The following is a 12,252-nucleotide window of genomic DNA, read 5'->3' as shown; positions in this document are numbered from 1 at the left end:
TCTTATCTATCTATCTATCTATCTATCTATCTATCTATCTATTTATTTATGATAGTCACAGAGAGAGAGAGAGAGGCAGAGACACAGGGAGAGGGAGAAGCAGGCTCCATGCACCGGGAGCCCGATGTGGGATTTGATCCCGGGTCTCCAGGATCGCGCCCTGGGCCAAAGGCAGGCGCCAAACCGCTGCGCCACCCAGGGATCCCTAGTTAGACTGTTTAAATCCCAGTTCTGTCTTTTGTGATATAATGAAATAATCTTTCTGAGCCTTGGTTTCTTCATCTTTAAAATCAATACATTAACTATACTTACCTTCTAGGGTAGTTGTGAGCTCTGAGAAGAGTACCTGTCATATAGTAAACGCTCAAAAATGTAAATTTTTATTGTCAGGAACTGATTTAGTCCTCACAACAACCCCATGAAATGTTATCCCCATTTTATAGGTGAGGAAATCCACGTGGGCTGCTTAGATTGGGCCTGGGGAGCCACAGAGTTGCCTGGCTTCCCTTATCTCCCTAGGTCCACCTGCCTTTCGTAACAGTCACCTATATTTCTCTGAATTTTTATGTATAAGTCACTGAAGCATCATAGTTATAGGATGAGATGGCTCCTTGGGCCAGGAGTCACATTAGTTTAAGTCCCTCACTGGAGGACGGTGAAAGCAAGAACCTAGCAAGGCTGTGGAAGGCTCAGAGCTCAGCAACTTCACATTCCCCCTCACTCCCCGCCAGGGAAGACACCTCTCTGCTCTCTAGCATCAAGAGCAAGAGCTCTTGGTTGTGATATGGCTCCGCCCCCAAAGTAGAACTCCTTTGGAGCAGGCCATTGTCTTACACAGCTTTGGCATACATCCTTAACCACCCCATCCTGAGCTGGCAGTTGCATGTGTACTGGGTGCCAATCTCGTCTGTATATGAGAACCACCAGTAGTGTTTATTCTGTTTTTTTTTTTATTAGAGCATGTTTAATTTTAGTGTTTATTTTCAAGACTTGTAAAATCAAACTGTATGAAAGGTAAAAAGCAAGGTCTCCTCCCTTCCATACTTCCATATTGCCAGCTTGTGTATGTTTTGTGAGATAATCTGTATGTGTTTAAGTACACACATATTCTCCCTTCAGCTGCTTCATTGTTTTGGTCATTTTAATACATAGAGCAGAACACTGTGCATATTAATCAATTTCACTTAATGATGTAACTTGAGGATTTCATATTCAGGATGTATACATGTATATATATTTCATTGTTAGTGGCTGCATTAAAGCTAGAATAGGTAATATTTATGGAGCCCTACCTGAGTATCCAACAAAGTTTTATCTTTATTACTCGTTTGACCCTCACAACAGCTCTGTAAGGTAGGTCTTATTGTTCTTTCATTTTATTGATGAGACTGAGTTCTGGAGAGGGTTAGTGACTTGCCTGGGTCATACAACTGGTCAGAGGTGGAACTGGAATTTGACTTTAGAGCTCTTACTCTTGATCAGTAAGCTCTACCATATGGTATGTTTGGTCTTGCTTTACAAACAGTGCTGTAATCAGTACTCTTTAAGTATCTCTAGGATAAATTCCTAGAATTCTGTGGAACTGCTAGTTTGAAGTGATATGCGTTTAAAATACTCCTTAGAGGCACTTAGGTGGCTCAGTCAGTTAAGCCTCTGACTCTGGATTTCAACTCCGGTTATGATGTCAGGGTGGTGAGATAGAGCCCCATGTTGGGCTCTACGCTCAGCACAGAGTCTGCTCCTCCCCCTGCTCACCTGCGCACAAGGGTGTATGTGCGCCCCCTTCCTCAAACAAACAAACTCTCTTTAAAAATAAATAAATAAATATTCTCTTTTATCACATTGCCTTGAAAGACATGGTACACTTTATACCAAGAACTGAGGCCCAACCTAGGTAGTTTGCTTTGGGATTTGGGGAGTAATGCCTCACCAGGGTTAAGAATTGATAAGGAATAAATTCACTGGTGAATGAAAATATGAAGTAAGGTTTTCAGCCATAGCTCCATGTCAGATGGTGAGAAGATTACAAGCTGGTACTTAGATGGAGAGGTAGGGAAAACTTAGAATGCGAGAAGCAAAAGGAGGATGATGGTGCATATTAGAGTCGGCAAGTAGCATGCCAGGAGTAGAACAGAGCATGCCTGGAGAGAGAAGTGATCACAGAGGTAAATTCTATAGAGCCTTGAATGCCTCTTTCATAATAGACAGGGGGGCTCCAAGACCAAGGAGCCCTGTGTCACCTGCCTTGGTCCCACCAGCATGTAGAACAGCCTCCTTGCCTTATTTGTGAAGGAGGAAGCTACTTCCAAGGCCTAGAGGCCTGCCTTGTGGGAAGAACTATGCACCTTCTGACTTTTTCCTCTTCCTTTGTTCATTATGGCCTTCCCATTCCCTTGTTTCCCAAACTTGCATCACCATCCACCTCATCTGGGGGGTAGTGACTGTTAAAATCCAGTCCCTTCCCTACCACCAGCCAGACCCAAGTCAGAATCCTGAGGGGATGGGCCTGGGAACACAAACTTAGGTTCTGCTGACTAGGCAGTTTGAGAGTTGATATCCTGCTGGATGATTCATTTGGCATGGGACTTAAGAATAGGAATCAGGACATCCAGAGTTCTAGATCCATCTCTGCCACTAACACCTCTCGTGTGTTGGACCCGCTCCACCCCACTTGAGCCTGAGGATCCATATCTGAAGAGTGAGAGGGTTCTAGATACTCTCCAAGCGCCTCTTGGGTTCTGAAATGACACACCAAAGAAGGTAGAGCCATAGCCAAGTATATTACTTGTTTTGGAGCCCAGTACATTCTTCTAAAAAAATAGTTCTTAATATTTTAAGAGATGGACACTTCAGAGAATCTGTTCCCCCCCACCACCACCAAGATGTACACTTACTCCACAGATCAAATCTTGAATTCAGTTGGTACACCAATCCCCAGGGAAGAGTTCCCCTTATAGGATCTAAAACTCTAGCTTTTTAGATTCCTTCAGACCAGGGTGGCTGAACAGTGAGGCAGATCCTCTGCCATTTTCTGGGTTTGTACTCTGTGTCCCAACCACTCAGCCCTGCCATTTCCTTCAGTTCTCCCACGGGGACCCTGGGTCCACACTTAGGTCAGAGCTGCCCACTGCCCTTCTTTCTCCTCAGGAAGGTCAGGGAGTGCAGAGGGCTTGATCTAGGCAAGTGGGTCCCAACCCAGGCTTCATGTCAGAATCACTTAAGGACTTTATAAAAATAATCTGAGGCCTGGGTCTTATCCCCAGCAAATCTGATATTTTTTAAGCTCTCTAGTTGGCTCTTGTGTGCATCCAGTAGAGAACGACTTGTCTTAACACTGATACTGATTCTGGGTGGGCCTGGGAAGCTGGTGAGGGTATGCAGCCTACTGGGAGTGGGGAGTTGGGGCTGTGGAAGGGGGATCTGGTCTGGGCTATTCTTTCCTCTTAAGCAACTGGAAGGATTTAGGGAAGTCCCCCAGCTCAGGCAGCCAGTATTGGTTTCATGGAAGCAGAATCTGAAACAATACCCAGGAAGAGAAAAACCGTACCCTACGAGTCTCTGGAACAGGGAAAGAGAGACTTCAGCTTTCCCTTTGCTGTCTTCCCTATTCCCTTTCCAGTGCTATGTTCCCTGCCTGTTTGGAGCTATAACAGTAATCCTGGCTCCTTCTTTCCCCCTATGCTGACTTGGACCAAAAGGGTAGAGCCAGGGAAGCTGAAATCCCCTTCCCTCCCTGTTCCTTCAGCTTCCTGGGCCACATTTCCTGCATTTCTTTCCTCCTCCTGTCCTCTGAGTCAGAGTCCCTGTATCCAGCAGGTTTAAACTCCTCCCTCTCTGGCTCACTGAATCTGGGTGGGGAAACTGAGGTCAGGAGGGGGCCGAGGCTGAATGAGTCACCAGAGCTCAGCTCTCATGTCTCCACCCTCCCCTTTCAAGCTCTACTAACACAGTTCATCAAACAAAAATGTGAGCCCCCTGGCCCTCCCCCTTGTTTGTGCGAGCTGGGGTGAGGTAGAGAAGGGCGTGTTTGCAGCCAAACCCCAGCCCCTGTGACGAGTGCCTGAGGCTGCCACGATTGTTGCAACAGCCCAGCACATAAAAATGGATTTGCTCTTATGGCAGTCTCCAAGATATATTTGGCTCCTATGATTTTCCAGGACCCAGGGTCATGACGTACTTCTCTCCGGTCACCTGGCTAAGGAGGGTACTCATGGACAGTCTCTCTGGTCCTCTCCATGCCTGCAGAATCCAGGTTTGCAGCTTGGGGAGAAGCAGCCATTGGCATCATGGCATTCCCCAGCCCCCTCCCCCATCCGCCCACCTCCAGCATTTCATCATTGCTTATTGTGCCTTTAGCTCAAAGGAACCAGAGACATGTCTGTTTTTGGTAAATAACTGCATGAAAATCCCCACCCCTGTTGGGAATCTTAAGGGGGAGTCCCAGATGTGCCCTTCTATGTTAACTGCTCCCCACAGCCCCAAAACAATGTGGGCTCTAGATCTTCAACCAGAAGCAATGGCACTAATAGTTAAAATGCATGAAGTACTTAACCCATGTCAGGTGCTTTGTACAACTGTCCCATTGAATCTTTACAACAACCCTGTGACATAGGGTTTTTACTACCCTTGCTATACAGAAGAGCCCAGGTTCAGAGAAGTTAAAGGACTGGTCAACAGTTATGTTGAGCTAGGTCATAGAAGCAGAAGTAGATTTTGAATCCAGGCAAGTTTCCCTTTTGAACCTGTGCTCTTACTCCCTATACTCTGCTAGGACATGAGACAGGGTTACCTGAGGTCAGGTTACCTATAATCCTCAAGAGGGCACATTATACACATACACCACTACTTTCCAGGAGACCATCTGGGTTCAATTGTGCAGGTATTCATTGGGCCCCTGCTGTGCCTCAACTCTGGGCCAGACTTTACTGATCTGAGCAGGAAACAAAGTTTCATCCCCACCCGTCATCTGCAGCCCCAGCTGGGCTCACCCCAAGGGGCCTGAGGCTGCGCAAATTCCTTGGACCAGTTCCAGTGCTCACTGATGCTTCCCAGTCATGGGAGGCCCGCCCTCCCCACCGCACCGCTGCACAGACACATGAACACACATTTCCCCAGGGTCAGTCTCCAGTCGTCCAAAACCACTCTCTCCTTTCTCCGTAGTAGAACAAGGTCCTTCATTGAGCCCAACCCTTGGGGCTGTTCTATCACGTCCCCTGGCAGTACCAGAGGAGAAGCTGTGTCCCGTAGCTGGGGTCCTGGCAGTATTCTGGGGTGGGGGAGGGACTAGACAAGGCTTCTCTCTGTCCCAGATGCCTCTGGCTACCCTTTAAGGCCTAAACAACAGCAATTGAGAACATCAGGGTAGGGCTGGTAGGGGGTAGGCTGACTGCTGGAGAAAGGAGAAAAACACCAATCACTGAGTCACATAGTAAGTGCTTACTGTGGGCAGACTGTCAGGTGCTTTACGTGCATTGTCTCCCTAAATCCTCTCAGCCCTCTAATCCCCCTTTTGCAGAGGAGGAAGCATATTGCCCAGGCAACTATATAACACAACTCAGATGCAAGTCTTTGACTTTCTGTCCCTAATCTTCATCACTGTATTTCTTCTTCCTTCTCATCAAGAGCAAAAAAACTCTGGGATTAAGTCAGGAAAATGGGGTACCAGGATGTTCGTTCCTTTGTGATTGAGTGCCAGATGGAGGTAGGATGGTGGGAAAGGTGAAGGCTTCCTGATGTCAGGAAGGCCTGTCCCACCTTGGAAACATCCTTAGATATGGAGATGACCTAAGAGTCAGCCTTGTAGTCATGGGAAGCTGATTCAAGAGAAGATCGAGGAGATGAGGTTTCCTAACCTTGAGTGGCAGGTCCTGCTTGAGATCTGGAAAGCCAGGGACGGTGAAGGGGTGGAGAACAAGAGACTTGGCATTGGAGAACTAGTATAATGTTGTGGGTAAAAGTTCCTCCCCCTTCCAGAGGTTGACAGACCTGGGTTCAGTTCTTGGTCTGTCGCTTTGGGGAAGTGATTCCACCTCCTGAAGTCTAGTCCCTCATGTATAAGATGGGGATGTTAAAAGAGGGTTGAGGTGAGGTTCTTAGCGCAGTGTGACATATAGTCATGCTCAACGACATGTTGCAATATAGTAAATGCTCAATAAATGCTACCTGTTACTATTACTGTGTAATATTACTGTTCTGTTTTGGCCAATACTATGGGCATAACAGGAATTGATGACTTTGCATTAATGGATGAATCCCTGGGCACTTGAACAGAGCTTCTCTAGATAGCTTAGAGCAGAAAGTCCCAGGCCAAGAGAATGTGAAGTTATATGGCCAGGAGTTAGGAGTTGTGTGTAATTCATTTTCTTAGAGCTACAGATTTAAGCAGAGTTAGAAATTTATGTGAACTTCTAGACCATAGATTTCCACACAGGTCATTAAGAGAAAGAGATGGGGACGCGGACGCCTGGGTGGCTCAGCGGTTGAGCCATCTGCCTTTGGCTCAGGGCGCGATCCCAGAGTCCCAGGATCAAGTCCTGCATCAGGTTTCCTGCATGGACCCTGCTTCTGCCTGTCTCTGCCTCTCTCTCCCTCTCCCTCTGTGTCTCTCATGAATAAATAAAATCTTAAAAAAAAAAGAAAAAAAAAAGATGTGTGAACGGGTATTTCTCACGGTTTCATCCAAGGCTCCCTGTAAGAGGAGACCAGTGGCCCTTGGAATCTTAAGCCTTTAGGAAATTGGTTTGAGACACGGTCAGATGCACAGGGATCCAGATCAGGGCTCACTGGAAATCTATAGATGCCTAGAATTCTGAGGCTCCCTATATATGTCTGTTCCTCTCCATTTCCAGGACCAGGAGTGGGCATGTGGCTTTAGAGTCTCTGTGGGTAGGACACCTGGGTGGCTCAACAGTTGAGCATCTGACTTTGGCTCAGGGCGTGATCCTGGAGTCCTGGGATCGAGCCCCACATTGGGCTACATGCATGGAGCCTGCTTCTCCCTCTGCCTAATATCTCTGCCTCTCTCTCTGTGTCTCTCATGAATAAATAAAAATAAATAAAATATAACAAAAAAAAAGAATCTCTGTGGGTATTTGAAAAGAAGGAGCCACGGTAAGATATAATAACCGTGATGTTAGATAGGGCAGCTAATATTTGCTGAGGACTTTGTGTTATGGTCTTACTTAATTCCTAGTAGCTCTGCCAGGTAGGAATGATTCTGACCCGCACTTGACAGAGAAAGTAAAGCTCAGTGAAGTTACCACATTTGCCCAGAGTAACATAAGTGGGCGAGGTGGGAATAAGCCACATCTCTGCCTGTTCTTTTTCATCACTCACCCCTCTGAGGTCCTAGCTCTGTCAAGTTAGAGCCAGCTCCTTTGCCCCTTTCCAGGACCTTACCAATAGCCCAGTAGCTCATCTCTCAGAACACCCTTATTTGCGAATCGTCATTCTGGCTAAGAGTCTGAGCTCACTTGCCCAGTGTGGAGGATGTAGTTGGTCCCAGTCCTTGATCATTATCTCTTTTCTCAAGTATTGGTATTCTTTGTCCCTTTCCTTTGCCTTGTCGGCATTTTCTCCCATCCTCCACTCCATTGAAGTGGTAACAAGGTTTTCAAGGAGGATAGTCAGACCTGTAATGGTTCCTTCCCAAGGCCTCCTTTATGTGGCCAAGTCTTGGGGAGTACCCTTCTGGATCAACAGGTGCAACCTGGCTCATCTCTACAGAGAGACTTAGGCTCTTACACTGTGGGATGGAAAAAAGACATCACAGATCACTATGGCATGGAGCAGCAGGGAGGCTTCCCAGATGAGGGCAGATTTAGGCAGTCCATTAAAAGATCTAGAATTTGGATGGCAGAAAGAAGACTGTTGCCGGCTCAAGCCTTGGATCTCAGAGTGAGTGTGGAAACTTGAATGAATGTGATCATGGGGAGAGCCCCAGAGAAGGTGGGGGTATCCTAAATCTTTATCTAGAGGACTAGGAGGTGGGAAGTACCCTAAAAATGAGGGTGCTGTTGGCTAGGAGTTGTTGAACTGAAGTCCTTTGGTTGTGGTTGCCATTGTGACATCTTGGTATGCTTTTAGGAAGAGAAATCCATGTTGGTGAATGGGAGCCAATGGAGGGGGAAAATCTGGAGGCAAAGAGACCAGTTTAAAAAAAAAAACAAAACAGCAAGCAGTTAGTAAATACATTCTTTCTATAATCATGGTCACTTTACATTCTTTATTAGCTTTTTGGCTATCAGAGCAACACTGTGAATTGGGTAGTGTAATTTTCTCCAAAACTTTTCAGGTGAGGAAATCACTCCTCAGTGAGGTTCCAGGTCTAGCTAATAAGTTGGAAGGTCCAGACTGTGCTTGATTCCAGAGCCCAAACTATTAACCATCATATTCCGTGGTCATCTCCTGTCAGGAAGGAGGCTCTTTTGATAGGGTGAAGGGGGGGGTGTGCATAGAGACCATGAAGATAACGCAAATATAATGAGAAGAGCAGGCCTGGGGGTGGCAGGAGGAGCTCAGATTCCAGAGTAGTAAGTTTGGCTAATGGGGAGCCACAGCAGGTGTTGGAGAGTAGGAGTGATGTGGAACCAGGAAAAATTACTCTGGAAATACGGTGAGTGCGTTTGGTGTCATCAATATGAAGGGCAAGCTAAGGGGTCATCAAGGGAGAAGAGATTGGAGTTGAGGGGGACAGGCCATAGGCACCACTCCTGGGTAGAGTCCCCCACCCTGGCTCCCCTGACATTTCCTTTTGTCCCCTCTGCAGCCATCGTCAGCCAGTGGCAGCAGGAGTCCAAAGAGAAAGTGGTATCCCTCCTGCTGTCCCACCTGCCCCTGCTTCAGCCAGGCAACACGGAGGCCAAGTCAGAGTACATGAGGCTGCTGCAGAAAGTGCTGGCCTACTCGATCGAGAGCAATGCCTTCATTGAGGAGAGCCGCCAGCTACTCTCTTATGCCCTCATCCACCCAGCCACCACACTGGAGGACCGCAATGCACTGGCCCTCTGGCTGAGCCACCTGGAAGAGCGACTGGCTAGTGGCTTCCGCACCCGGCCTGAACCCACCTACCACTCACGCCAAGGCTCAGATGAGTGGGGGGGCCCTGCAGAGCTGGGTCCTGGGGAGGCTGGGCCAGGCTGGCAGGACAAGCCACCCCGGGAAAATGGACATGTGCCCTTCCACCCATCCAGCTCAGTGCCGCCAGCCATCAACAGTATTGGGAGCAACGCAAATGCAGGTGAGGGAGTAGGGATCCCAGGAGGTCATGCCTACTTGGAAAAGGTCAAACTGGGCTCTCTCTCCACTTGCTCTTTGGCCCTGGGCAAGTCACATAAATCTATCTGGACCTCAGCTTTTTTTTTTTTTTTAATTTTTATTTTATTTATGATAGTCACACAGAGAGAGAGAGAGAGGCAGAGACACAGGCAGAGGGAGAAGCAGGCTCCATGCACCGGGAGCCCGATGTGGGATTCGATCCTGGGTCTCCAGGATCGCGCCCCGGGTCAAAGGCAGGCGCCAAACCACTGCGCCACCCAGGGATCCCTGGACCTCAGCTTTATGAGGCAGTGTAGAGGTTGTAAACTGGCTTTGTGGGAGCCATATCTGACCTACAGACGTGTTTTGTTGAGCCCAAACTCAGTGAAACTTTGGTTTTGTCTTTATGTTTGATTTATTAATTTATTTTAAAAGTGTATTTATTCCCGAGAGACACAGAAACAGAGACAGGGAGAAGCAGGCTCCTCATAGGGAGCCCAGTGTGGGACTTGATCCCTGGACCAGGATTACTCCTTGAGCCAAAGGCAGATGCTCAACTGCTGAGCCACCCAGGCGTCCCTGTCTTGTTATGTTTTAAAATAAATTTGATGACATAAGAAATTAGGGATTTTCCCCTAAAAATCCAGATTTCAGTTTCTCTTAAAAAGTTAAACCTGGCAACTCAAGCGCTGTAATCCTGTAGTAACAATAAGATGGGGTTGAATATTGACCACCCCTTAAAACCCTGAACATGTGCCCCAGCCTCTACCCCCATCACCTTCTTTTGGGCATATCTGATACCTACTGGGCCTCTGAAAGCCTTGAGTTAATAGCCATAATCTAAGGTCCTTTCTAGCTTAGACATTGTGGATTTGTGTATATGGCTTCAACTATCAGCACTATTTCTGAGAAATTTGTGTTTGTAGGCCTGTTATGTAAGATGTAGTTCACACTGTAAGATATTAGTTGATAACATTGTTGAGCATTGACTGTGCTGTAAGCACTTTTCTGACATGATCTCATTTATTCCTAGTCGCAACTTTATCCTCAGCCCCATTCTAGAGGTGATACAGAGACTCAAAGACGTGAAGTCATGTATTCAAGGTTATACACAAAACAAGTAGTAGAACAGTCCAAGGTTCAGACGCCAGCAATCTGACACCAGAGCCTACCCCCTGACCACTACGCTGTCCTCCAACTAAGTGGTCTGGAAAGGGCTGTGTTGGAAAGCACCCCAGATGCTAGGGTGAGCCAGGAGGAGCAGGTGTTCTAGTGAGCTTTTGAAATAATGGTTGAAATGAACAGGCTGAGAGAGAGTGGCATTTCCAAGGCTTGGTGAGGTGATATTACCTGACTCCAGCTGAGAGATTTCCAAGATTTTTTTTTTTTTTACGATTTTATTTTTATTTATTAATGAGAGAGAGCGAGCGCACACAGCAGAGACACAGGCAGAGGGAGAAGCAGTCTCCATGAGAGAGAGAGAGAGCGCGCATGTGCGCGCAGCAGAGACACAGGCAGAGGGAGAAGCAGGCTCCATGCAGGGAGCCTGACATGGGACTCGATCCCAGGTCTCCAGGATCAGGCCCTGGGCCGAAGGCGGAGCTAATCCGCTGAGCGCCTGGTCTGCCCAATTTCCAAGATTTAACCTCAGCATGGCTGGCCCCCTTTGGCTGGCTGATACTAGTTAAAGCAAGCCAAGAGAGAGTGGCAGTGAAATGTCATCCATGCCAGCAGGTAGGACAAGCCCTGGGTCTCTAGTGCCCAGCTCTGTGGCACCTGGTACACATCCTTGATGCCCTGAGCCTCTTTCCTCAGTTTCCTATGGATGTCCTGGCCACCTCCCTCCCAGGTGCTGGTACGAATCGGAGAAAGTGAGGGAAAGCAGGGTATTTCTGGCACCTCTAGCAACCCAAAGTGTGTTAGTCTCAGAGCATCAGTTCCTGGATCCAAATTGGGAAAATATATTAATAACAGTAAGTCAAGATTATTGAGAGTATTCAGTCTTTTTCAAAAGCTGTTCTGAGAACTTTACATATATAAATTCTTTGGCTGAGTCATAGAAAAGTCACCTGCCTTAGGTGGTATAGCCAGAATTTAAATCCAGGCAGTCTGGCTCTACAGCTCATACTTTTAACTACTATGCTACATTTCCTCCACCTAAAAGTGACCCTCCCATAGATGCTCAGACATCATCAAGGGGAGAGTTTACCCAGGCAGGGTGCCCATACATTTCTTCTCCCCAATGAGGACAGCAGCTATTAAAGGACTCACTAACCTGGAACAGTGTCAGATAGGAGGGTTGGAACAGAAGAGAGAAAGGAGTTGGGCATTCCAGGTAGAGGACACAGCATGAAATGAAGGCAGAGGGGCGGAAAATTAGAGTATACAGACAGGTCTGGCTAGGATGGAGAGATGCATAGCAGTAGTAGACATTCATGTTTACCATGTGCCTGCCCCTGTGCCAAGGATATCACTTAGAAATGGAGACAGAGGGGGCAGATGAAATGACTTGCCCAGCACCATAAAGTTAATAGGTGGCAGAGCCAGAATTTTAATGCAAGTCGGTCTTGACTCCCAGATCGCAGTATATGAGGGCCACATTCTGGGGGGCCTTGAAGGATAGGGTGAAGCTTTTAAATTTTTACAGGCAGTTCAGGAAACAGGAAACCATTAAAATATTTTTGAGTGGGGAGCAAGGATTGGCCTATAAGGGCAGGCAGGGTGGGTTTGGGGTGCTGCCAAAGACAGACCAGGGTTTCTTGGAGAGTGTGAGGCCCTGAATCTCCAGCCGGCATTCCTGTTTTTATAGCTCTCATGCTGTGGCCAGCCTCCACCCCAGTGCCTGGCCAAGCAGGGTTCCTCAGGAACTGCACGATCATTCCAATCAGGATAATTTCCTGCCCTCTCAGCCTGGCCTGCCTCCTCCTTGGCTGAGAAGGGAAGAGGAGGAGGCCATAGGCACCAAGACAGGCAAAAAAAAAAAGTCTACCGAATTCC

The 12,252-nt window shown here is 47.5% G+C and overlaps 1 protein-coding gene across 2 annotated transcripts in view; it reads left to right on the top strand.

The window, feature by feature from the left end:
- The window catches only part of SAMD4B (sterile alpha motif domain containing 4B), a 38,050-nt gene that overhangs the window by 15,473 nt on the left and 10,325 nt on the right, over positions 1–12,252 (top strand). For both annotated transcript variants that reach the window (XM_055309637.1, XM_055309638.1), the window contains exon 3: positions 8,768–9,238. In XM_055309637.1, the coding sequence (XP_055165612.1) occupies positions 8,768–9,238 (471 nt within the window). The remainder of the gene's footprint in view (positions 1–8,767; positions 9,239–12,252) is intronic.

Source organism: Nyctereutes procyonoides, unplaced genomic scaffold (assembly GCF_905146905.1).
Source record: "Nyctereutes procyonoides isolate TBG_1078 unplaced genomic scaffold, NYPRO_anot_genome, whole genome shotgun sequence".
NCBI classification, from domain to species: Eukaryota; Metazoa; Chordata; class Mammalia; order Carnivora; family Canidae; genus Nyctereutes; species Nyctereutes procyonoides.
Note: the sequence above shows the minus strand (reverse complement) of the source record. Positions and strands in the feature narration are given on the sequence as shown.